Raw genomic sequence first — 24,356 nt, 5'->3', positions numbered from 1 at the left:
TATCCTCAGTTCATGGGGAATAGATGGAGAAAGAGTGGAAACAGTGTCACACTTTATTTTTCTGGGCTCCAAAATCACTGCAGATGGTGACTGCAGCCATGAAATTAAAAGACACTTACTCCTTGGAAGGAAAGTTATGTCCAACCTAGATAGCATATTCAAAAGCAGAGACATTACTTTGCCAACAAAGGTCCGTCTAGTCAAGGCTATGGTTTTTCCTGTGGTCATGTATGGATGTGAGAGTTGGACTGTGAAGAAGGCTGAAGACTGACTGATGCTTTTGAACTGTGGTGTTGGAGAAGACTCCTGAGAGTCCCTTGGACTGCAAGGAGATCCAACCAGTCCATTCTGAAGGAGATCAGCCCTGGGATTTCCTTGGGGGGAATGATGCTGAAGCTGAAACTGCAGTACTTTGGCCACCTCATGCGAAGAGTTGACTCATTGGAAAAGACTCTGATGCTGGGAGGGACTGGGGGCAGGAGGAGAAGAGGAAGACAGAGGATGAGATGGCTGGATGGCATCACTGACTCGATGGACGTGAGTCTGAGTGAACTCCGGGAGTTGGTGATGGACAGAGTTCTGGCGTGGTGCGATTCATGGGGTCGCAAGGAGTCGGACATGACTGAGCGACTGAACTATCCTCATTTTACAGGTGAGGATACTGAGGTTCAGAGAGCTCAAGAACTCGACCCGGGTCGCACAGTAGGAAACAGCAGAGGCAGCACAGAATGCAGGCATCTGGGAGTCACATCCTTAATGACTCCTCCAGGCTGCCTCTCAACCTCTCTAAGAGATGGCCACTAAAACTTCTTGTTTTCTTGTTTCTTTCTTCTTGTGTGAAAACAAGAAGAATGGTTTATTACATATTTATATTTTATTTCTAAGAATTTCTTGAAATTCTACCAAAGGCTTTGGTAGGTAATATTATGTGTTAAATAATAACCACTAGAGTTCTCACCAAACCTGAGGTTTGCAGAGCAGTTTCCCATTTAGTTTCTCATCTGAGGAGAGGCTCTGAGGCTCTGAGTAAGTTGGATGGACAGGATCAAGGTCACCCAGCCAGCAAGGGGCAGAGCAAGGGCTCAAATTAACAGCTACCACTTACGGAAAGTTAAGATCTCAGTGCCTCCAAGTATAAAGCTCTTCCTGTACCTTCAGAGTAAATGAGATAGGGACTTGCCTGGTGGCTCAGTGCCTAAGACTCCACCCTCCCAACTTGGGGGGCCCAGGTTCTAACCCTGGTCAGGGATTGAGATCCCACATGTCACAACTATGACTCTGCATGCCACCGTGAAGCCTGAAGATCTCCTCGTCACAGCTAAGACCAAACACTGTCAAATACATGAATACATGCATATTTTTTTTAAAAAGTACGATAATTCATAGGGAAGGCACTTAGCACAGTTCCTGGCACCAGAGTGAAAGTGTTAGTCACTCAGTCATGTCCAGCTCTTTGGGATCCCATGGACTGTAGTCCACCAGGCTTCTTCTGCGGTGGGATTCTCCAGGCAAGAATACTGGAGTAGGCAGCCAGTCCCTTCTCCAGGGGATCTTCCTGACCCAGGGATCAAACCCAGGCCTCCTGCATTGCAGGCAGATTCTTTAGCCACCAGGGAAGCCCCTAGAGTGGACCCTCATAAATGTTAGTTATCATCATCTTCATCAACACCTCCCAGGAAGTGGAATAGTTTAGCTGATGACTGCTGCCTGCCTGTTGACCCTGATGGAAAGATTGCTCTTTTCATTCCTAGTTCATCCCTGGTGATGTTGAAATAATGATGAGTTTCCATTATCCCCTAGGTACCACAGAATGTTGAGAGCTGGAAGGGACTGTGAAGATGATCTCATCTGATGCCTGCATTTGCAGATAAAGAAACTGAGTCCCACCGAGGGAAAGGGTCAGAAAGCAAGCTCCTCGAGGGCAGGGACCATGCACTGTGCCTGGCACAGCCTGCCTCCCACGAAGATGGGTTTTTACCTAAGACAGTAATGTTTCTTACATTACAGGAAAATAATTAATTCGTTTCTGAGAGTTATAAGCTATTAACCAGAAAATAGATCACGTGACTTAATTCCACCTCTGCTAAAGGGCTTAAAATGCTTTGGTGAGTCGTCTGAGACTCATAAGTGTACACTTCACCTCTCTCTCAAAGAATTATTAACCAGCTCCATCAAAACTGGCACTTGAGCAATCAAGGAGAAAAAGAACTGGCAAGAGAAACTGCTTGAAAAAAAATCTCACCACCCTTATATGTGACTTCTTGTCACCTCTTTAAAAAAATTTTTTTTTCCTAAGAGGAGGAAGGAAACAAAAAAGCCCCGTTAGGCAAGATGTAAATCAATAAAATGAATTGTGGAAAATTACAAACTCTTCCCACCTCACAAGGTACATTTAAACAGACAGCAGTCGTGTGAAGTTGTAGAATTAAAGACAGACAGTGTCGGAAAGAGGGCTGAAGCAGAAATGGAGCCCTTACTAGCTTCTTCCAGGCGGCGGAGGTGGGCTGGAGAGAGGACAGCACATGGGTGTGGTCGCCATTCCTGAATAATGCCTTTGTGAACCTGTAATTTAAAGAGTTCATGCCATCCACTCACCTTGCTTATCTCCCCAGCTCACTGAGTAGTAATTCTCCCAGGTGTGGGACTAGCTTTTCATTCCCCACGTAGGTCTTGATCAGCTTTAGCTTGAGGATTTGGGGGTGGGGAGGGAGGGGTGGCGGGAAATGAGATTAGAGTTCAGTTCTTCAAACCAAAGGAACAAAACCAACAACAACAACAAAAAAACAAACCAAAGGAACAGGATTATAAACCCTTCTCCATTTCTGCTGTTTCTCTGGGCTTCATGCTTCTGGAGATAAGCTGAATTTCAGGCCCTGCAAACAAACTTGTGCCCGGAACAGCGCTCTCGGAATGAGAGGGCTCCCCTCCTCCATGACACCTTTATCAAAATCAAACTCTTTTCCACATTCCTTCCTTACACAGCCCAGGCGTGTGTGTGACGCAGGCCTCAGAGCAAATTCCGCTTAGGAGATCCAGAAATCTCGGGCCTGACGCTTCCTTCTAGAAAGGAAAGTCCAACAGGGGTGCCACACCCGGGGGGAGGGCAGAGAGGACGTGACGACACCTCCAGGAATGCAGGGCCCACGCAGGTGTGTTGGCACCCACGAACTTCCTTTTTAAAAGGGCTTGATAAATCACTACCGATAACAGTGATAAAGCTCAGCCACTCAACACTCCCTCCCACAGCAACAGGCCCAGCACCTGGCCCTGGGAGCCAGGGAGAGGGGGTAACAGCCAAGTACAGACATCCCGGTGATCCCTGGGAGTCCCCGAGACCTTTACAGGGGATTCTCAAAGCCGAAACTATTTTCAAAACACTAAGATGTCACTTGCTCTTCTCACTCTCCTTGTCACACAGGTATATGATGGAATTTTCCAGAAGGGACATGACCTGTGACGATGTCATCTCCCTGATGACTACTGGAATGTGTGCTTGTGTATTTTTCTTAGTATTTCTTTTTATTTACTTATTTGGCTGCACCAGGGTCTTAATTGCAGCATGTGGAATCTAGTTCCCTGACCAGAGATTGAACCCAGACCCCCTGCACTGGGAACCTGGAGTCTTAGCCACTGGACCACCAGGGAAGTCCCCGTGCTTGTGCACCCTTGTGTTTTAAACATTTCTCAGTTTTAACTTAACTTTGTTTTCTAAATGTAATTGTATTTTTTTTGGACGCTTGTGCAGCATATGGGATCTTATTAAACAGTTCCCCAACCAAGGATTGAACCCACGTTCCCTGTGTTGGAAGCCAGGCATCTTAATCACTCAACTGCCAGAGAAGTCCCAACAGTTTTCATTTTAATACAATGACTGTTGAAAGACAAATCTACACATAAACACAATACTGGAGGCCCTTCATAATTTTTAAGAGTATTAAGAGGTCTTGAGACCAAACTGCCATGCTGCCCCATCCCAGCACCACACTTCATGTCCAGTGTAGCCTGAGTCACACAGCAGGTGCTTTTGAACAGGAGGTAGAGAAGGCAGATTTTACAATGATTCGGCTTGGGATGGTGCCCCTTCCCTCTGGACTTCCACCAAAAATGGCCAGAACAACTTTGAATTCCCCCACGAATACTTGGTGAACTGAACCCTTCAGAGGGGGAAGATGAGAAGCCCACCTTTGAACTCAGGTGAGGCTATGTAAATATGGAGAAACTATCCTCCCCAGGTCCAGCACCCGGCAGAGACAGATCTGAGTACCTGCGGGCACTCAGGCAGATGCTACTACTCGGAGTCATAGTGAGCAAAGCATAGGGGTCGCTGCGTTTCACAGCCGTCCTTCTCCGAAATACATGGGGAACCTGGAACTAGACAAAAGTGCTGGGAAGGAGGGGTGCCCGCGTGAGGACGGATGAAGGCAGAGACAGGGTGAGGAAGGCCCAGAGCGCTCCGGCTGAATGCGGCAACCTAGCCAGCTGTTCTTGGCCATTTCAGGTTAGAACGGCCCCCCGCAGGCCCAGGTCCAGCTCACAGGCGAGTTCCACAGCTCTGTGATGAGCCCCTCTGCAGGTGGGTGGGGGGCCCTGGGGGTCTCCTCCTCACCACCCCAGCACTGGCAGTGCTGCAAAGGAGAAACCCGGCTCTGGGCCTTTAAAGAGAAGGATTCAGTCTTGTTATCAAGAACATAGCTTGGTCATTCCACTGGAGGGACAGAGACAAACACAATCTGGCGGCTGTCACTGGTGGACACGGCGAATAGCCCAGAAATGGCTGGAGGGAGAGGAAGATCCTCAAAGGTTAAAAATAAATTTAAAAGACAAAGGGGGGGGGGAATCCCTGGAGGGCCGATCTAGAAGTACAGACCTTCGAGGAGACATTCCTGGCCTTTGCCCACTTCCCCTCCCTCCCAGCGCCCACTCGACCCCATGGGACCTGACTGGACTGCAGAAAGTCTCTACCAACGACATTAAGCCAGTAGAGCCCTGAGATTTTTCTCCAGTTACTGTTGCAGAGGCGCGAAAACTGGAATTTTGCAACCGAGTTGAAGCCAGACGACTAAAGGACGCAAATGGGTGATGGAGGGGCGTTGTTGGAGGCTGCAGCATCCCAAAGTGGAAGGGACGGAAGAGGGTGCAGAAAGCCGGCAGCCCCGCGGCGCCCGGCAACCAGCCGGGAAGCGTGCTCCACGCCCCGGCGGAGCGCGAGCTCAGGCCGGGTCCAGAGCAACCAGGCGCGCACCCGCGCGCGCGCAAAAGGCCCACCCATCCCAGCGCGTCTCCAGGTGCGCTCGCGCTTCCGGCCGGCCTTCGCTGGGCGGAAACTACAGGGCCTGCGCATGCGCTTTGGAGCTCGCCTGCGGGGTCCAGAAGGCCCCTCTCGGCTTCAGGTGATCCCACCCCTCCCTCGCCGCGCGGGACCAATCGAACGGCGGCAGGCGGGCTTTTCGAGCAGGAGGCCCCGCCCTCGCGCGGCGCGAAGCGGGTACCGATTGGTTGGCGCCGAGGGCGCAGGTGCGCGCTTCCCATTGGGTGGGGGCGGAGCGCGGGCCGCCGAAGCTTCGGCGGAGGCTGCAGGTGAGCGCGCGCACGCGCCGCGGCGGCGGCCCGGCCCGAGGTGAGGGAGCGCGCGCGCGCGGGGCTGGCGGCCGAGAGCGAGGCTGCGGCGCGTGTCCCCGCCGCTCCGCCCCCTCCGCCGCCTCCGCCGTCGCGGCCGCTGCTGAGGCCGGGAGGGCGGGCTCCGCGTCCCCGCCCGCCGCGCCGCCAGTCCGACCCTCGGTCCCGCCGCGTGAGGAGCCAGCCGAGCGGGGCCCGGCGCGGAGACGCGAGCCGCGGCCGCGCCTCTGCAGGTGCCTGTGAGGAGGAGCCCGGGCCGCCGCCGCCGCCGCGTCCCGAGCCCGCCGGCCGCGCACTCGCCCCGCGCGCCCCCGAGGGGCGGCCCGGCTGGAGGAGGCCGCCGCGGGCCCGGCCTCAGGATGAACCGCGGCCACCGGCACGGGGCAGGCAGCGGCTGCCTGGGCACCATGGAGGTGAAGAGCAAGGTGCGCGGGCCCGGGCAAGCTGGAGGAGCCCGGGGACGGGGGGCCGCAGTGACTGCGCCTGGGGCCCCCAGGGGCTGGCCGGGTGTCTGGGACCGCCGGGGCCGCTCTGGGGGGACTTGGGGGCTGGAGACGGTGGGGAATGAACTTGCCGAGGATGGGGGGCCTTGTGTCCGCTCCCGCCCCCAGGTAAGGCAGGAGCCCCGCCGAGCGATTAATCCCCTTCCGTAAGAAATCATTCCCCTTCAAGGATGAGAGTCAGGCCCAAGACATACCCGAGGATGGGGGGGCATTTGAGCGAGCGCAGCGTGGTACGAAAGGTTTGGAGGAATTCTGCCTTCTGGCGTGTGAGTAAAGAGTGTTTGAAACACCCGTACTCACCCAAATGTAAAAGTTAGCTTTTGCTTCCAGTAGGGATTTTTCTAGCGCGAACTTTGGTATGCATTGAATCTTGTAAAATGAACGCTGTCACCTTTCGTGTGAATGGCACTTCACAGTTTTGAGTTTGGATACCCTTCTCATTCCATCCTGCTACTCTTTCAAGTCAAGTGTTTTTCCTCTTGACCAACGCTGATGACAACGTGTGGGTATCCTGTGAATTCCTAAATTGCAAGGCTCCCTGAGCGGGACAGTGTATCGGGATTAGTGAGGGAATGCTTTCTAAAGGAGGTTTTAAGCTGGAATTTGAAGATGATCGGCAGCCCCAAGAACATTCTCAAGCAAGCATTTCATGAATTGAAGAGCCAGAAGGGACTTAGATAATCTAGTCTGATTCTCGGAGAAGACAGGGGCTCAGAAAGGTTTTGACTTCAACAAGCTCTGCTTTTTATGACAAAACCTTAAAGCCCTTTTTACAAGATAAGTTTTAGGCCTTCTGGAATACCAAAGAGAGCACATGGAGCTGAGCCCGTGAACATTTAAAATAAGAGTTGGGAAGATCAAAAACACAGGGAAGAATAGGAGAAAAGGAAAAGCGTATCAACTTAAAAAATAATGAAACCTTACCGAGTATAAGATTACGGGGATAGGGTAGAAGGGAGAATGCAAAATCAAGGAGTGATTTTCAGTGAAGTAGAGTAAGGAAGGCTCTCTGGGGTAGAAGGGTTTTTATTATCTGGAGTTGATAAGCGAGGTCCTGTAAGTTGTCATAACTGAGATCTGCATTCATTTTAAACATTTTAAAACATTATTTTCAATTTAACTCGTATCACAGTAGGTACTAATTTTAAAAGCCCTTCTGCTTAATAAGAACAGAAATATAGCAGGTTCAGGAATACACTGTCTCCTGTGTCCTCCATGGAATTGCCATAGCGAATTGAAGTGACATGCTTGAACTAAGAGTTAAGATAACAAAATATAGAGAGTTTTTCCTCTGGCATATAGTGGTAGTCGTGGTTCCGAGCCCAATGGTTGAACCTTCTCTCAGCATTTCTGTTATAAATCTAGTTTGGGTTTGTGGGAGTTGAGGTTAAGAAAAGAAAAACACGATATTGCGCAATCTTAAAATTCAGTTCATGGTCCTAATCTTGGTAGCAAGTCTGTAACTTTTTATCATAGGAAGAAAATGAGTGGGGATTCTAGGTGCTCTGATAAATACAGTCAAATGGTAATTTATCTTTCAGATTAGGAAACCTTGAGCATGTAGGGACTAGAATTTCAGGCTTTCCGTGTGTCTCTTCTGTCAACTGGCTTGTGAATCTTTCCCACACTGCCCATTATATATTTGGCCTGCTCTACTGCGCTTCTGGTGAACCGTATCTCTTAAACAGAGTCAAGGGTCCCACTCGTGTTCTAGCCGCTGATCAACAGGCCCAGGGGAGGTACGGTTTCTAGTGTGTCTCTGACACCTTGTGTTTTAACTGTACACTTATTTTTAAGGGGTTAAAGAAAAGCACTTGACATCTTCACCATTTAAACAATATTTGGACAGATGGGTGAAACAATGCATCCATTTTCACTGCTTTGGTGGTGATATTACAGCTTTTTACAAAGTTGATAATGAAGAGGTTGTGACCCCAACTCTGTGGTATGCAGATCCACATTTCAGGATTTCTTTTTCTTCTGCATTAAAAGCAAGTTGTCAGTGTCATATCTTTGCTCCTGGAAGGGGAAAATGGTACAAATAAGTAATGGATCCTGCAAATATAAGTATAGTTAAGTTGTGATACCAGTTACCATGTGACTTTCCTTTATGGTAACATTTTGGTAACATTTATCTTCCTGTATCGGTGGAGTTGAGAGAGCTCTGATAATAATCAAGGTGATGTCCTCCAACAGCCTTAGATATCAAAGACCTGGAATAGTCATTGAGCTGTACATTTCCTGGTTATGATTCATGGGGAACCAGTCCTAAAATCAAGTTTACATTTCTAGAGTGTTGTACCAAAAGATGCTGGGTGGCTGGTGTCCATCCCCATGACCAGGCCAAACTAGACCAGGCTAAAAAAAGTTTTAATAGTTGTTGATTGGGTCTTAATTTTATCTCTATTTTTGTATTTTTCTTCATGTAGTAAAAAGTTCTCTTAATCCTGTTGTTCTGCTGCAAGAAGCATAACAATTTCTCTTTTTTTTTTTTTTTCTGCTAACTTTGCAAAAGGGCACATCTACTGTGAAGCCTTACAATTTCCCATTGTTTTTATCATAACATTTAAGCAAGAGAAAAAAAAGTCGAGCAAAGAATTTTTATCCACAAGCTTTAGCAAAAACATTGCAGCCCTAAAATATTCAATCATTAGCTGTTACTCCCATTCACCAGGGGAAGTAGTAAAACCTGGGGATGAATCCGAATGCACTGGGATGTTGCGATACCAGAATAAAGAAATTGGAGGAGAAACTATGACTTTTGATAACATCATAAGACTGACTCTGATATGAAGGGTGTTCCCCAGTTTTTATTTACTTTGAAACGTGAAGGTGTGACTAAACTTTTTGAGCGTTTTAGGTGTGAGTCACCTTATTTTCTTGACAAATGTTAGTGTTTACGTTTGAGGAATATGTTTTGGAAACTTTTAATGTATTAGAAGTAAGAGGTGGTTTTACCGAGTTTTCATTTTAATTGAAAACTAACAAATAGTATGGATATAAGCAAGGCAGAAGCCTGAATCCAGGGAGCCCATGGGATCCCTGGGGAAGTGAATGGACACATTTGTAACCAAATGATTCCAGTAGGGACTTGGTCTGCATGATGTCTAAGCCCTGTTGGTAGTACAACAAGTGTTACTATCCAATAATAGATACTTAGAGGAAAAAGGAATTCAGTGGTCAAACACATTTGGCAAACAGTTTAAAAATTTTTTTCTGTTTTTATCAACCCCAGGGCTTCACCTTGCCTTTAATAACTGGTCTACCCAGTGATTCCCAAGAGTGTGATTATAGTTATATAGCATTTCCCAAACTTGTGTGACTGGGGCACTTTTTGAGGAAGGCTGATGAATCTTTCTTAGGTTTCCACATTTGAGGAAATGCTGTGCTAGTTCCAGAGTAAGTCACAGATCCTGTTCATTATGGACTGGATGAAGCCAGTCCTTCGTGTCAGATAAGAACCACTGAAATCACGTGGCATCTGGATTCTAGAGTAGGGAAGCAGACGTGAGTATCAGAATTGTGAAGATAAATACTGGGTATGATGGAAGTGCCGGCCTCCCTGTTTGTGTGGTTCCTTAATACCGCTCATATAATTATTCTCTTTACCCACTAATTGCTGAGCTCGGGTGCAGGCCTGAGCCTTTCATTCTCTAGGGCCTAGCACTGTGCCAAGCACATAAACACTTCTGCATTAATTGGATGGTTGTACGACATATATTTAATGTATTAATAAAACTGCCTTTTTTTTTCTTTTAAGATTAACATAGGGTAGACACTTCTTATCTTTAGACATTTCTACTATAGTATGCCTCCATTCATATGGTACCTTAATGCCAAGAAGTTCAAAGTCCTGCTTGGGTATGCTGCAGTTAATTCCTGCCACTTCCTGTGAAGTCGTTACTCCTTTTATGGGGGAGGAAACCTAGATGCTTTTTGCTGACAGTCAGAATAGAAACTTAGGCACATCCTTGTTACCCCGAGGCCTGAGTGAGGAGGGAAGACTGTTGTCAGGATCTGGACTCCAGACAGGGCTTATTTGAGCTGACTCACTCTGCAGGACAGTCCCCAGTGAGGCCTGGGTACCCCGGGGATTCAGATGAGCCTGCGTCTCTTGAAGGGAATGCCCTTCAGAGATGCAGCAGTGAGCAGGCACATTTCTGTGTCTTCCCTAGGCTGTTTTATCTCCAGATAATTAGGTTTCTAGGGGCTTCCCTGGTGGCTCAGCTGGTAACGAATCTGCCTGCAATGCTGGAAACCTGGTTCGATCCCTGGGTTGGGAAGATCCCCTGGAGAAGAGAAAGGCTACCCACTCCAGTATTCTGGCCTGGAGAGTTCCATGGACTGTGTAGTCCATGGGGTCGAGAAGAGTCAGACACGACTGAGACTTCCACTTTCAGTGAGGTTTCTGACTATAAACCGTGTGGCTGAAACTGTCTTCTTTATTAAAGGAAACTTGTATCTGTGAATTTTTCTATGTCATGCATTATAAGATTGGATCCTGTTACCTTTTTTAAAATTAATATGTTTGTTTGTAGTTTGGAGCTGAATTTCGTCGGTTTTCGCTGGAAAGGTCAAAACCTGGAAAGTTTGAGGAGTTTTATGGATTACTGCAACATGTTCATAAAATACCCAATGTTGATGTTTTAGTAGGCTATGCAGACATCCACGGCGATTTACTACCTATAAATAATGACGACAATTATCACAAAGCTGTTTCAACGGCCAACCCACTGCTTAGGATCTTTATACAGAAAAAGGGTAAGTACCAACATCCAGAGAAATTGTTTGAGAATTAGAAGTTGTTAATTCCTCATTGATAGGATATACAGAGTTTGCCACAAATTTAAGGAATTAGACATTTTGTGTGAATCTTATTACCAAATTAACTAACGAGTTAAGACGTCTGTGATATTATTGGTTTATTAACATCTTTACACTTAATTAAGTGTACTTTAGAAAGTTTTGATTACTTTGTAAACCCTTAGATTCTTTTTCTTAATGGAAATTAGGAACATATTGAATCTTTATGTTGAATGTGATTTTGTCCATTCAGAAAGACGTGGTAGGAAGAGTGTGGCTTTGGAGTCAGAGAAACATTCTCCCTTTTTGGTGGCAACTAAGGTGACTGGTGGTAAAGAACCCACCTGCCGATGCAACAGACATGAATTGGATCCCTGGGTCAGGAAGATCCCCTGGAGGAGGAAATGGCAACCCACTCCAGTATTCTTGCCTGGAAAATCCCGTGGACAGAGGAGCCTGGAGGGCTACAATTCATGGGGCCACAAAGAGTCGGTCACGACTTTGAAATACTGTGTTTACTACTTGAAAATGAAAGTGAAAGTGAAGTCGCTCTGTCGTGTCCGACTCTTTACGACCCCATAGACTGTAGCCTACCAGGCTCCTCTGTCCATGGGATTTTCCAGGCAATAGTACTGGACTTACTAGGTACTTGAAAGAAAGCTGTTTACTCTTCTGGGTTGCTATGTCTTTATCTGTAGAATGAACATACCATCTCATAGCATTGCTCCGGGGTTTAATAGAGCTCAGTGCAGTGCCTTGGCATGCACTAGGCCTCCGCTAAATGTTCACTTTCCTCTAAGGTGTTTCTCACAGAAAATACAATCAGTTAATTATCTGGAAAATTAGTAAGTCATTATTTTGGAGGAATGTAAACATTGATAATTGGTCTTGCAGAAGAACGTTTTAAATGACCACTGTAAAAAAAAATAAATAAATAACCACTGTATATGGCAAGCACTGCAATGTATTTTGACTTTAAAAAGTCCTAAAAAGTTTTTTTAACTTTGTGGCCTCTTGCATGTGTGTGTATCTATGTCGGCCTGTGGCTGGGCGCCATGCATGCTGCTGCTGCTCTTGTCGTTGGAAAATGAGGAGGTTTGGAAAGGCAGCTTGACAGCCTCCAGCCCAGTCCTGGTGGGTGATTCAAGCCTGGCTGTGCTTGGAAACCGACCTAGCCAGCAGTGTGAGAGAGTGGGCCGAGATTACCCTTGAAGGTGAAACTTTATTTCAAACCAGTTGATAAGCGTTGGACCACTCCCAGGGCTCTGAAATTCCACTGATTGTGTATCTTTGCTTCTGGGTTTGGAGGAACTCAAGTCCACCAACAAAATAAACCTCCGAGGGTAGGTAGGGTAACTTATGTCTGTACCACTTGACTATTTACAAAATAGAATCACACAAATTCGTTTTCCCAGAGACACCTGAGACAGGTTTCCTCAGTAAGTGACAGGAGCCTGGTACAGCTAGGATGTTACTTCTGGAATACTCTGAATGAATCTGAGTGAGGAGCAGGCAGCTGAGAGATGCTGCCCACTTCCATCCCAGCGGGAGACGAGGTGAGGTAAAGGGGAGGACTTGAGAGGCACCACGCTCCTCACCAGATGTCAGAGAGTTGAGGAGGAGTCCAGCAGAAGATAGCTTCCTGGACTCGAGCCTGATCTCTGGGACAGGGCCATAAAACAGGCATAGTTTGGAAGAGAGATTGACTTGGAAAGAAAACTGGTTTCGTCTTAGGCCAGAAAAAAAGCTTATCTGGCCAGTGAGTTTCAGCCTTGTCATGCACAAAATCAGAAATGGTGGGCAAAGAGTTGAAAGTCTACAGAAAGCGATAGTTGAAATTTTTGGGAGTAGACAGAAAAGCTAGCAGAGACGAAGACCAGGACTGGTTATTAGAGAGCTATGCATAGAATGTTGGAGAAGGAAAGACGGCACATGTGAGTGGAACTCGTCATTTTAAACGGAATGATTTAAATCATTATTGTTGAATAAAAGGCCTTCCTTGTTAGCGGTTGTAATTTTCATTACAAATTTACTTGCTATTTGGAAGTGTATTTAAATGTAGAATGACTATTTTTAAACTACTGCCATCTGACAAACTTGTTGGATTATCCCCTTTGTTAGAAAGATTATAGGCTGTGGATTATACGATCACATGTTTATGTTACTGGCATTGTAACACTCATAGGATTAATCCTAACCTCTTTGAAGGGTGGTTATCTTCTGCTGGTCCCTTCTTCAAAAAGGGACTTTTGAAGTAAACACAGTCAACAGAAGTTTTCTGTGCAGTAGAGGCAAATGTCAGTAGGATTCATAGCCCTTAGAGTTGGATTTAGAAAAACGCGGTGTGTTCAGCAGAAGAGTTTTGTTTTTAAAAGAGTTACGTTTAATACAGATATGACTTAAGCAAAAAATGTGAAGTCAGTCAGTCAATTCATTCCCACTTAAAACCCTCCAGTGGCTCCCGTCGCACGCAGAGCAAGAACCTTCCTGATCTGGGCCCACAGCCTCCCCTCCCCCCGTCCTCCTCTCCAGAACCACGACAGCCCCGCCCCACAGCCTCCCCTTCCCCTGTCCTTCTCTCCAGAACCACGACAGCCCCCTTGATTTCCGACCCCACCGGCCTGGGTGGGCTTGCTGCCGCCTCCGTGCTTCTGCGCGTGCTGTTCCTTCTGTAAGGAACGCTTTTCCTGCAGCTCAGCCGGAGGCTGCCTCCTTGCCCTCAGGCCTCAGTATGGGTGACTGTCTCAGAGGGGCCTCTTCCGACCGCCCCAGCTAGGGCCCCCACCGCCCACGTTTACCAGATTGCCCCCTGGAGACCTGGAATCACCTTACTTAGGCAGCGTTAAGGTGTTTGTGGTCTTACAGAGTTATGCAGTGCCCTGTAGTTCGTGGCGATACTTTTTTTTTCTAAACAAAGCTGGACAGATGCTTAAGTAGAACGCTGATTCTACGTAATCTTTAATGAACATTAAATTTTGGAAGCTAATATAAAACATGATATTAAGTATGGTTACATTTTATCGCTTAATGATAACATGGTTTCTGTTTTTCTGGTCTGCGGCCTCCAGTTTAGGAATCGGCAGGGCAGTGGGTTGCACTTGATGCGGCACCAAAAAGACAGACAGAAACACAGTTTAAAATTTGAAAGCACGCGACCTGTTAGAATGTGGTACACTCTATCAAATAAGGTTTCTTTGAAGTGAAAGCTCACGATTGAAGGCATAAACCACTTCATAGCATGATTTTGGAGGTCACATTGTTGCATATCTTGAAAAGTTTTATGTTTTACAGTAGTTTATCATTAGAGGCGAAAAACCCTAGGCACTGTTTCTAGGGCTGTTATCATGGAAGCAAGAATCAAAACAGAAAAACCTGATATCTTAAAAGTTATTTTCAGAGAGGATTCCCAGGTCTTTTGCCAGCCCCCTTTGCCCTGTTGGAGTTTAGAATTTCCTCATTTTTTTGAGGGAAAAAGAGTTTTCCTTCTTTTGTACAGGTGGTTGTATGGAAAACAGTCTTAGACAATATTTAAAGGTTACACCTTTAAAAGAAAAACAACTGTATTCCAATTAAAAAAAAAATACAGTAAAAGTACTCAGGTCATCCCTGTAGGTTTGGAGGATGGCCAGGGAAATGTGTATTTTTTCAAAAGCCTCCCAGCCCGTCCTGATGATGTTCAGCCAGGTCTGAGCCCCACTGACACATGTGGACTCCTCGCCAGATCTGATCAGGATACCTGCACCACAGCTTCTTGCCACACTGCCGCCGACTGTTTTTGTATGCCATCAGACAAACACGTGTGTACTGCAGGTTTCATCAAAGGAGCATGCTGGGGACACTTCTGGTCTTGCTTTAAGCCTCATCTGCCTTAGGACATGGCCTTATGGCCCAGATACCTGGAACCGGGTGGCCCTTCAGCCATCTCTTAGAACTCTGCCGTGCAGTAGATGTGACTTGGGAGATGTGTTTTAAGGTTATCTTTTAATGAGTTGGGTTTAATTCAGAAATGGCCTAAGGAAAATACATTTTAATAGTTATAAAAAAAAATAGTTTAACAAAAGAAATAAAATTAAGTAAAATAAAAAGAAACTGTAGAGAAACATCTCACAGTATGACACCAGTTGCTTATGTCAGAAACCTGGCTGTCACCTTTGACACATACTTTTTTTTTTTCAATCAGTCTGTCACCAAGCCTATTGAAACTGTGCTCTAATTATTTTTCAGGCTTATCTCCCATCCCCATTGCGTCTGCTCCAGGCCAGGTGCCATCCTGAATCACCCACAGTAACCTCCTACCTTGCCCTGCAGGTCCCTTCTCCAGCTTGCAGCCAGAAAATCCTTGGGGTTTCTTCCCTTTGGCCTTAGGCTGAAGTCTGGAACCCTCCCCTCTTCCCCGGGGGGCTGGTGTCTGCAGGGCCCTGTCTGCTGACTTGGCTCTAGCTCCTCCCCTCCCAGCCTATCTTCTCTGGAGGCTGGCCGCACCTGCAAGTTCTTCCCTCCCTCCCACCGGGTGAGCTGCTATTTCTTTTCCAGTCTCAGCATAAGCCTCACTTCCCTGAGCAAGGCGGGCGTGGCCCTTGTACACCCACTGACAGGCTCCCTCAACCCAGGGTACTTCACAGCTCCTGGCATCTCTGTAATCATGGTGGTTTCCGGTTCTCGGTTAATTGCCGGCTCTGTTAGTCTGTAAACGCCTGGAAAGCAAAGGGCCTCTGCACAACTTGTGTCGGATCTGTGGCACAGAGCGCAAGGCTTGGCCACGCGGCACTAGGTGCTTCTTAAGTAGCTGGTGGTTGATTTTCCTTTATATTAGAAACTGAAGGGATCTGCAGAACGTGAATACTGCTTTGAGTGACGTTTAATCCTTTTAAAAAGCTGCCACATCTATTTCATTTTAACCATTTTGGATGAGAACAAACGCTGGCAAACTCGGGCTCGCTGGCTGTCTTATAACAGTTTTCCTGGAAACACCCATGCTCAGTCCCCTCTGTATTGCCTGCAGCTGCTTTTACAACAGAGATTGTGTGACTTACAGGACCCTGAAATATTTATGGTACAACTCTTTGCAGAAAAACGTTGTCCACCCCTTGACTAGAACAGTTCCCCAACTATTTCATTCTTCCCTGTCTTCCAGCAGAACTTGAAACGGATCATAGTCTTTAACTTTCTTGATGACTCTCCCAGGAATGGTCCCTGTTTTGTTAACTGTGCAGGGACGTTTCTGGGATTTATAGAAATACTTTGTTCGTTTTGAGGTTTGCTTTATATTCGCTGTAGGCTTCTATTTTTGTATCTGTGCCTGCCACTCACTAGTGGACCCTCAGTCCTGACTCATGACTCTGAGCTGAGGAATGAGATAACCAGGGGTTTGGGGATTAATGTTTAAATAATAAGAGGCTCAGAGGGAGGGCCCACAGGGCTCCCTCTCGGTGACTGAAGCACAGGAACTTTCTGTGTGTAAGGAAGTGAGACATCCAGCCCGGCTGTTCGGTGGCATTCCAGGTGGAGGCCCTCATCCATCTCGGTGAGCTGAGCTTGTCAGGCTCGAGATAGGTGAGGTGTTGCTGCACGAGCCTGTATCACGCGCTGTTGCGTCAGCCTGGGTTTATGCAAGTGAAAGGTTGCTATGAGCCAGGTTTCCAACCCCCGGTCCCGTTCCGAGTTTTGTACTTTGACAGACATGCTCAGGTGGAGCGCCAGCCCTGAGCCCTGTACATGTTCACCTTTACACTTTAAACCGACACCCTGCACCCTGGCTTTCCGCCAAAATATTTCTTTTCCCAGTGGCTGGAAACTGATTAGCTAGATGGGGGAACAAAGGTGCCTTTGTACTGGGGCATATTGCTTTTGAGAATTTAGCAGAGAGCATTCAAACAGAGTCTGGAGGCGATGCCAAATTATGCAGATTGGGGGGGTCTTTTGGTCAGGTTTCCCATGAGTAGGTATGTAGGCAACTTGGTTTTGTTCTCTGTTTGTATCGTCTGAAATTTCCCACATAAAAATTGTGTGAGCTTTCTTAACTGATTATAAAATGACACATCCAGTTCTGAATGAACACAGTCAGGAGAAGGTTGTTGATAGATTTTTGGCCACATTTTGCCCAAAAGATTGTTTTGTCAGTGGATTTATTTCCCAAGCCAAATTATAAGTAAATTTCTGTCTTTGTAAGAACACAGTGTAAGTACTTTCTCCATAAATGAAGCAAAATTATCCCCGGGTGGTAAAAGTGCCCCCAAATTAAGTACCCCTGGTCTTGTACATTTCTGTGAAACTAGCTTTTGAGGCGTGTTCAGGCACCCTGAGAAAACATCGCTGACGTTCTCAGTGTACACTTAGCATTCACTGTGTGACGTGAGTGTGCACACTGCTGGTCTAGTCAGAAAACCAGGCCCGTCTTCTGTCTGTAACGTATTTTGTACCCTTCAGTTCAGTTCACTCAAGTCGTGTCCGACTCTTTGCGACCCCATGGACTGCAGCACGCAAGGCCTCCCTGTCCATCACCAACTCCCAGAGTTTACTCAAACTCATGTCCATTGAGTCGGTGATGCCATCCAGCCATCTCATCCTCTGTCGTCCCCTTCTCCTCCTGCCTTCAGTCTTTCCCAGCATCAGGGTCTTTTCAAATGAATCAGCTCTTCGCATCAGGTGGCCAGAGTTTTGGAGCTTCAGCTTCAGCATCAGTCCTTCCAATGAATATTCAGGACTGATTTCCTTTAGGATTGACTGGTTTGATCTCCTTGCAGTCCAAGGGACTCTCAAGAGTCTTCTCCAACTTGTACTCCTATTTGTACCCTTAATTTCCTATGAAGTAAAGGTAATAATAGTCATCAATAAGGAGGCTGAGAGTCAGGGAACAAGAAACTGGAGATGGAAGCCGTGTTGCAGACACAGGCTGGTGATGTTCCTGTCATTCTGTAGCATTGGTGGAGACTAGGACTTTAGTTCTTGGGATCTTGGGGGTACTTTTGTCTTTTTAAATTTGTATTAATTTTTTTAATCCTTGGAGATTCTTTTTAGTTTATCCTCACTGTAGTTATTTTTGACACATGGTTTCACCTTCTGTGCCTGCTGTTAATTCTGTTTCCTCATCCTCTGATGAGGCATGTAGTTTGTAGGCTGTCTGCCTCCAGCTGCGTGATTTAAGAAGATTGCGTTTTAGTGCCCCGTTCTCCCTGTTTGACCTCAGAAATAATCAATGGCTGACTTGAAGAGTAAGTCACTTCCCACTCCCAGGTGTTACTTAGCTTAAACAGGTTATTGTTGTTATTTAACTGGGTGCAGCATTTTAAAATGGGAAGATTTTTTTAAACGTAAAAATACAAGACTCTCTGACAAGCTGGACTGGCCACACAGATTCCTACAGTCCTTGAAGAGAATCTGCCTGGAGCAAGAGAAGCCACACCCGTTATCGGGGCAGGCACGCTCAGCTTTGCCAGAGCCCCCTACCTGTTGTGTCTGTCTCGGCTCAGCTTCTTTGAAAAGTGGGAAAATGAAAGATTAAGAACTTGCCCAGAAAACTGAGGGAGAGTGTACTTGCAGAAGACCAGAATTCTGTGTTTGATACACATTCGTTTAATTTCATTATGATTTTATGTGTATTATCCATTACACTTAATTACAGGCGGACCTTGGATATATTGTGGGTTCAATAAAGCGATTATCTCAATGGAGTGAGTCACATGAATGTTGGCACAAATAAGTGCATTATGTCTAAAAAAACCCCTTCATTTTAAAATACCTTTTTGCTTAAAAAAAAAAAATGTAACGAGCCTTCAGTGAGTCATCGTCTTTTTGTGTAGTGACATCAACGATCACAAGTTTGAAATACCGAAAGAGTTAACAAACTGACCCAGAGACATGAAATGAACAAATGCTGTTGAAAAAAATGGCATTGATAGACTTGCTCGATGCAGGGTTGCCACAGACCTTGTTTACAAAAAAAAATTATCTGTGAGGCACCACAGAAGAGATCTGCCTGTACAGTCTGTCCAACCTCTAAAACAGGTACTTGAGCTTCAAAAGTGTCCAATTTCATGTCATTAAGTCAAATATAAACATGCAAATTGGAGGGTTTTGAACAAATGTAGGGAAAACAGTGTAAATAACTTGTTATAAGTGGTGTCGAGAATGTGTGTGTGTGAGGCTTATCGGAGTTTCATTTGCCGTATTTAATGTTTCAGTCCTTGAACTTCATAAAATCTAACGTCAACTTCTGGTAATTTCACGGGGAATACTTGAGAGGGCCCCCTAGTGGTTTTTCCTGGCACAGCATGTCTTCCTACTGCACTCCGTTTTTTATCTGATCAGATCAGATCACATCAGTCGCTCAGTCGTGTCCGACTCTTTGCAACCCCATGAATTGCAGCACGCCAGGCCTCCCTGTCCATCACCAACTCCTGGAGTTCACTCAACGGGCTAATATTTAACGAGTTTTGTTTCTGTACCAAATATGTTTTGAGTTGCCCTTTCTGTACAGATTCCATCATAGATAAACGTATTTTCATAGCATTCCTATAATTATTTTATTTGTTTGAACAGAAGAAGCAGACTACAGTGCCTTTGGTACAGACACACTAATCAAGAAGAAGAATGTCCTAACCAACGTGTTGCGGCCAGACAACCACAGAAAAAAGCCGCACATCGTCATTAGCCTGCCCCAGGACTTCCGACCTGTGTCTTCCATCATCGACGTGGACATTCTCCCGGAAACGCACCGCCGGGTGCGTCTCTACAAGTACGGCACAGAGAAACCGCTGGGCTTCTACATCCGGGATGGGGCCAGCGTCCGGGTGACCCCGCACGGCCTGGAGAAGGTCCCGGGCATCTTCATCTCCAGACTCGTGCCGGGGGGCCTGGCTCAGAGCACGGGGCTGCTGGCTGTCAATGACGAAGTCCTGGAGGTGAACGGCATCGAAGTCTCCGGGAAGAGCCTCGACCAGGTCACCGACATGATGATCGCCAACAGCCGCAACCTCATCATCACCGTGCGGCCGGCCAACCAGAGGAACAACGTCGTCCGGAACAGTCGGACTTCGGGCAGCTCCGGCCAGTCGACCGACACCAGCCTCCCCAGCTGCGCGCCGCTGCCGGAGCCCAGCCTGGAGCCGGGGGAGGACGACAGCGACGAGGAGGAGGACATCGTCATCGAGGACAGCGGGGAGCCGCGGCAGATCCCCAGGGCAGCGCCCAGCGCCGAGAGCCTGCAGTCGCTCACGCAGGTAGAGCTCAGTTTTGAATCTGGGCAGAACGGTTTCATCCCTGCCAACGAAGTGAGCTTAGCACCGGTAGCGAGTGGCGCCCGCACCGAGTTCGAAACGCGTGCTCCAGATCAGAAACTCTTAGAGGAAGATGGAACAGTCATCACACTATGAGACCATCACGGCTTGAATGTCTTCTAAACGAGGATGCCACGGAGACTCTTTGTAAATTTGGCTAGTTGAAAGCATTATATACCTCTGAACAAGTGATCTGGGATAGGCATGAAAAAAAAAATAAATATATATATCTCGCAAGCTTAAAATGTTATTGAAATAGTAGTTTGATGATTCATATAAACTTTGGTGGGTTAGAGGTAAATTCAAGTCTAAAACAAAGGGGCCTTTGCTACTGAAATGATGTGCTTTTGCTATTTTGTCTATAGAGAACTGGATGTTAGCACATTTCCCAGAACTAAACACCCTAAGGACTAGATCATTTCCGTTTGAAGTGGTTGCGTATTTAACCTGCTGTGCAGAGCCTGGCTAATTTTTCCCTTAACTATATTTTTTAATTTCTAATGTGAAGAAGTCTGTCAATTCGGTACTTTGGGGACCTTGGCTCCTACATGCCAGTATTTTATTTTGACTTAAATGTTGTTCCTCTGTTGCTAATTGTAACAGGTTTTCCAAATGCTTCCCCCCCTCCCCTCAATTTCTAAGAAATCAAACCAACTGTTTTTTAGGGGCTGCTTCAACTTATAAAGCACTGAAGCAATGTTCCTGAATTAAGAAACTCTTAACAATCGATCAGATCTGGGTTTGTCCCTCCTGTGACTTCCACATTTACAAACGCATTCCATTCAGGCATCCCTTAGATGTCGTGAAAGGCAGTTCCATCGCCCCTGTTGATGTGGGAGACTCTCTCCCATGTCTTCTTGTCCTCATTCCGAATCTCATTGGAAATCATTCCTTTCTTGTTTGTGTATTTTGTTGGTCTGCTTTTATACCCTTTTAATGTGTTTGAGTAGTGTGAATGATTTTCATTTAAAAAAAAAACAAAAAAACACCCAAACTAAGAGATTTTTATACACAGGACAGCCTTGTGCACTTTTTATATGAAAGTTCTGGGTTTTCCTTAGTGGGGTTTGTAGGAACACTGCCTACACTTGATGGAAAGCATGTAGTATTCACCTTTGACAGGTAGAGCATATCTCGATTAATGTTAAGAGGCTATTTATTACTTTGTGATGCATCCACTTAGAACAAGGTAAGAGTAAGGCTGCTGACTTGCGCTCCTTGCCTGGCTTCGTCGTATGAGGTGCCCAGGCACTGCGGCAGCTTGTATGTAAAGACTGAGAATAGTGTGAGCTACACGAGTTCCCGGCTTACGGATGCTGCGCTCAGAGTTATTTATTGATTAATTTTATGGTAGGGCTAGAATGGATACCTTATAACAATTGTGTGCTAGTAAAACAATGAAGAATCGAATGACTCCGTTTTGAAGGATATTTTCTATGGTAAAAGTATATGAAGTAAAGTTGATTAAATGAAGATCACTTGACTCAGAATACTTCAACGTATTTTGTTCACATTGTACCACTAAACATATTATCACTAAACCATTAACTGCACAATGTTATGTAACACAGTGTACTTTTTGTTGAATTCATAGAAATTCTTCCACTTATTTAACCACTATTTTTTAATGGCATTCCAGGTTTAACATTCTGTTGAGTTTTACAAACTTAACTCTTGAATGGCAAAATGTTAGTAAGTAGAAGGTTACATTTCATTTATATTACGAGCGGTGCAGGGGTTCAACATTTTAAGTAAAAATACTTTCACATACTACCTCTCTTTCTCTCTCTCTCTCTCTTTTTTTTTAACAAAGTTTTAACATCAGAACTGTTCTCTTAGGAAAAGAAATACTTCAGGGCTTGACTTTTTGAACAACTTTTAACTGTAAAAATATAGATCTGTCTTGTATGTATTCATGAAAATGGAAATCAAAGCTGCTAGTGCTTCTTATTTTAACTGTCCCCCCAGAAGTATATGTCAGTGGTCTTTCCAACTGGATCTCTCATTGAAATTATTGGTGAAGTGATTGATTACTAGACATATTGTAAAACCAACAGATCTTGGTTATACAATAAAATGTCCATTCATTGGTAGTCTGAATTGTTTCAAGTGTACCTTATTAACAAAAATATCAGTGGATTCACCTTAAGATTTTATAGTACTAAATGTCAAGCTAACTGTGAATTTTGTTCTGTATCTTAAGTCAGTTTATGATAATGTCCTCATGAGCTATCAACAAAATATATGTACTTTTGTGAACTATGAATTTTCTAATTAAATTTTACATGCAACATGATTTTTACATGAATGATACTTTGTTTAAACTATCAAATGTCAGTATTTTACTACAATTTTATTATAAAATGTACATTATCACTAAATGAACTTTGATTTTAAAAATCAAATTAGCTTTAGTTGTATATTATTTTTTACAAATAAAGATAGACTTGTGTAAAGGCTGCTTTCTTGTTTGCAAAAATACATGAAAAGTCACCCAACGAGTATTTAGCAAGCACCTGAAATAGAAAATGAAAAGGGAGAAAATTGCTACGTTATAACAAGATCCTAGCTTTCTTAATTTTAAAAGCTCAACACCTAGAATTTCAGTGGTTAGGACTCCTCACTGTAACTGCCGACACCCAGCTTAGGGTTGGGGCATTTAAAATGTGGTTAAATTCAGAGAATGTAAGAGGTTATACATGATACCCATCCCAGAATTATCACTTAGATGTTTGATTGTTTGAAATTAGACAAAAGTTGTTTCTAAAGTGACAGTTTCTCTTCCAAATTCAAATTCACTTGGTTACACCTTTTATCACCACCCTAGGTATAGGTATTGCCTATATGGATTGGATTCAACTTATACTAAACATCATAAAAGGCCCGAAATAAAACACACCCTCTTCCTGAGCCGTTTCTAATTCTGAATTAGTCACCCTGTAATTGGCTAGCTTGATCTCTGCACTAACTTCTCTGCCAGGCAGCATGCAGGATGACAACCAATTCCTTCCCCCAGTTTAAAAACAGCAAATCCGCTAGGTAAAAATTCAACATCATGTACGTAGACCCCACACATCATCCATTGGTGTGGACCAGGAAAAAAAATGTGCAAGGAAAAGCCAACCCGTTTCTGGTCATTTGCCGTAACATGCTTGAGTTCATGGTCAGCAGCAACTAGTGATGGCATCTGCTCTGCTTTTCCCGTCTTTTAGACTGATGAAAGCTTTAATTATGGGTGACCAAACTTTAAGAGTTATATGTGTGTGTCAGTGACTTTGGTGGCTGAGGTCTCAACAGATTGGGGAGCACCTTAGAAGACGTGGAAAGTCTTGACATTTAAAAGCTAATGTATTCATCTAGTTGCTTTACAACATTTGATGTGTATTTTATAAATTAATGTTACGAGTTTGTATTTTATTTACAAGCTGTATTTAGGTGCCTTCCCGTTTTAAAAAGCTCTCAGTTCTCCGTGTAATAGGAAATCTTTTTTTCTAGTTCATTATAATTATCTAGTTTGCTGTAATCCCCAGGGATGGATAGCAAAGTTATTTAAGATATTATTAGTAAAGATAACATTTTTTCCATTATACAAATAATACGTAAATTCATTCACTTTTTAAAAAATGCTAAAGTTCCTTTTTTCCACGAAGCATACTGACTCATACGACACTTTGTTACAAAAAAGAAAGTGGCTGAAAATAAGAGTGTCTATAATTGACATTGGGACATTTTTGAGAGTGAACGGATTTGCTATAAATTATGCCAGAACAGCAGACACAAACTGTGTTAGGCTAAGTGTAATGTGAGTCTCTGTATTAAAGATACTGTAGTATAAAGGCTTTGAAAAGCACTTGTGAAGCACTTTGTTTTCCAGTTGAGAAATTTGCCATGGAAAATACTAGGCTATTTTTTTCCAGGTGGGGAAAAAAGCACTGCGTTGATGGCTTGCTTGCTTTCCTATTTTGAAATAATTTCAAACGTAGAACAGAGCTGCATGAAAAGTACAGCCTATACCCGTCACCCAGATCATACCACACTTGTTTTATCTCTGTTTTTCCTGAAACATCTGAGAACTGGTTGCAGAGATCAGAGCCCCTGAGCCCCTGAAGACAAGCATGAGAGAACAAGGATGTTATCCTACGCATTCCTTTATACAATC

General features: G+C 45.0%; 1 protein-coding gene across 1 annotated transcript; it reads left to right on the top strand.

Annotated features, from left to right (window-relative positions):
* Window positions 1–5,851: 5,851 nt before the first annotated feature.
* On the top strand, window positions 5,852–22,648 carry PARD6B (par-6 family cell polarity regulator beta). Its single transcript, XM_006044627.3, has 3 exons — window positions 5,852–6,041; window positions 10,658–10,880; window positions 19,461–22,648. The coding sequence occupies exons 1-3, from the start codon at window positions 5,976–5,978 to the stop codon at window positions 20,291–20,293; spliced, it is 1,122 nt and encodes a 373-aa protein (XP_006044689.2). The 5' UTR covers window positions 5,852–5,975; the 3' UTR covers window positions 20,294–22,648.
* The last annotated feature ends 1,708 nt before the right edge of the window (window positions 22,649–24,356 follow it).

This window comes from Bubalus bubalis, chromosome 14 (genome assembly GCF_019923935.1).
Source record: "Bubalus bubalis isolate 160015118507 breed Murrah chromosome 14, NDDB_SH_1, whole genome shotgun sequence".
NCBI lineage: Eukaryota > Metazoa > Chordata > Mammalia > Artiodactyla > Bovidae > Bubalus > Bubalus bubalis.
The sequence above is the reverse complement of the archived record's forward strand: the minus strand, read 5'-3'. Positions and strand labels throughout refer to the sequence as shown.

Bases quoted from the DNA above. Each gene is read 5' to 3' on its own strand.
- PARD6B (XM_006044627.3), top strand. From the start codon at position 5,976: ATGAACCGCGGCCACCGGCACGGGGCAGGCAGCGGCTGCCTGGGCACC. The intron at 6,042-10,657 runs GTGCGCGGGCCC...GTTTGTTTGTAG, and splicing joins CCATGGAGGTGAAGAGCAAG to TTTGGAGCTGAATTTCGTCG. The intron at 10,881-19,460 runs GTAAGTACCAAC...TTGTTTGAACAG, and splicing joins GATCTTTATACAGAAAAAGG to AAGAAGCAGACTACAGTGCC.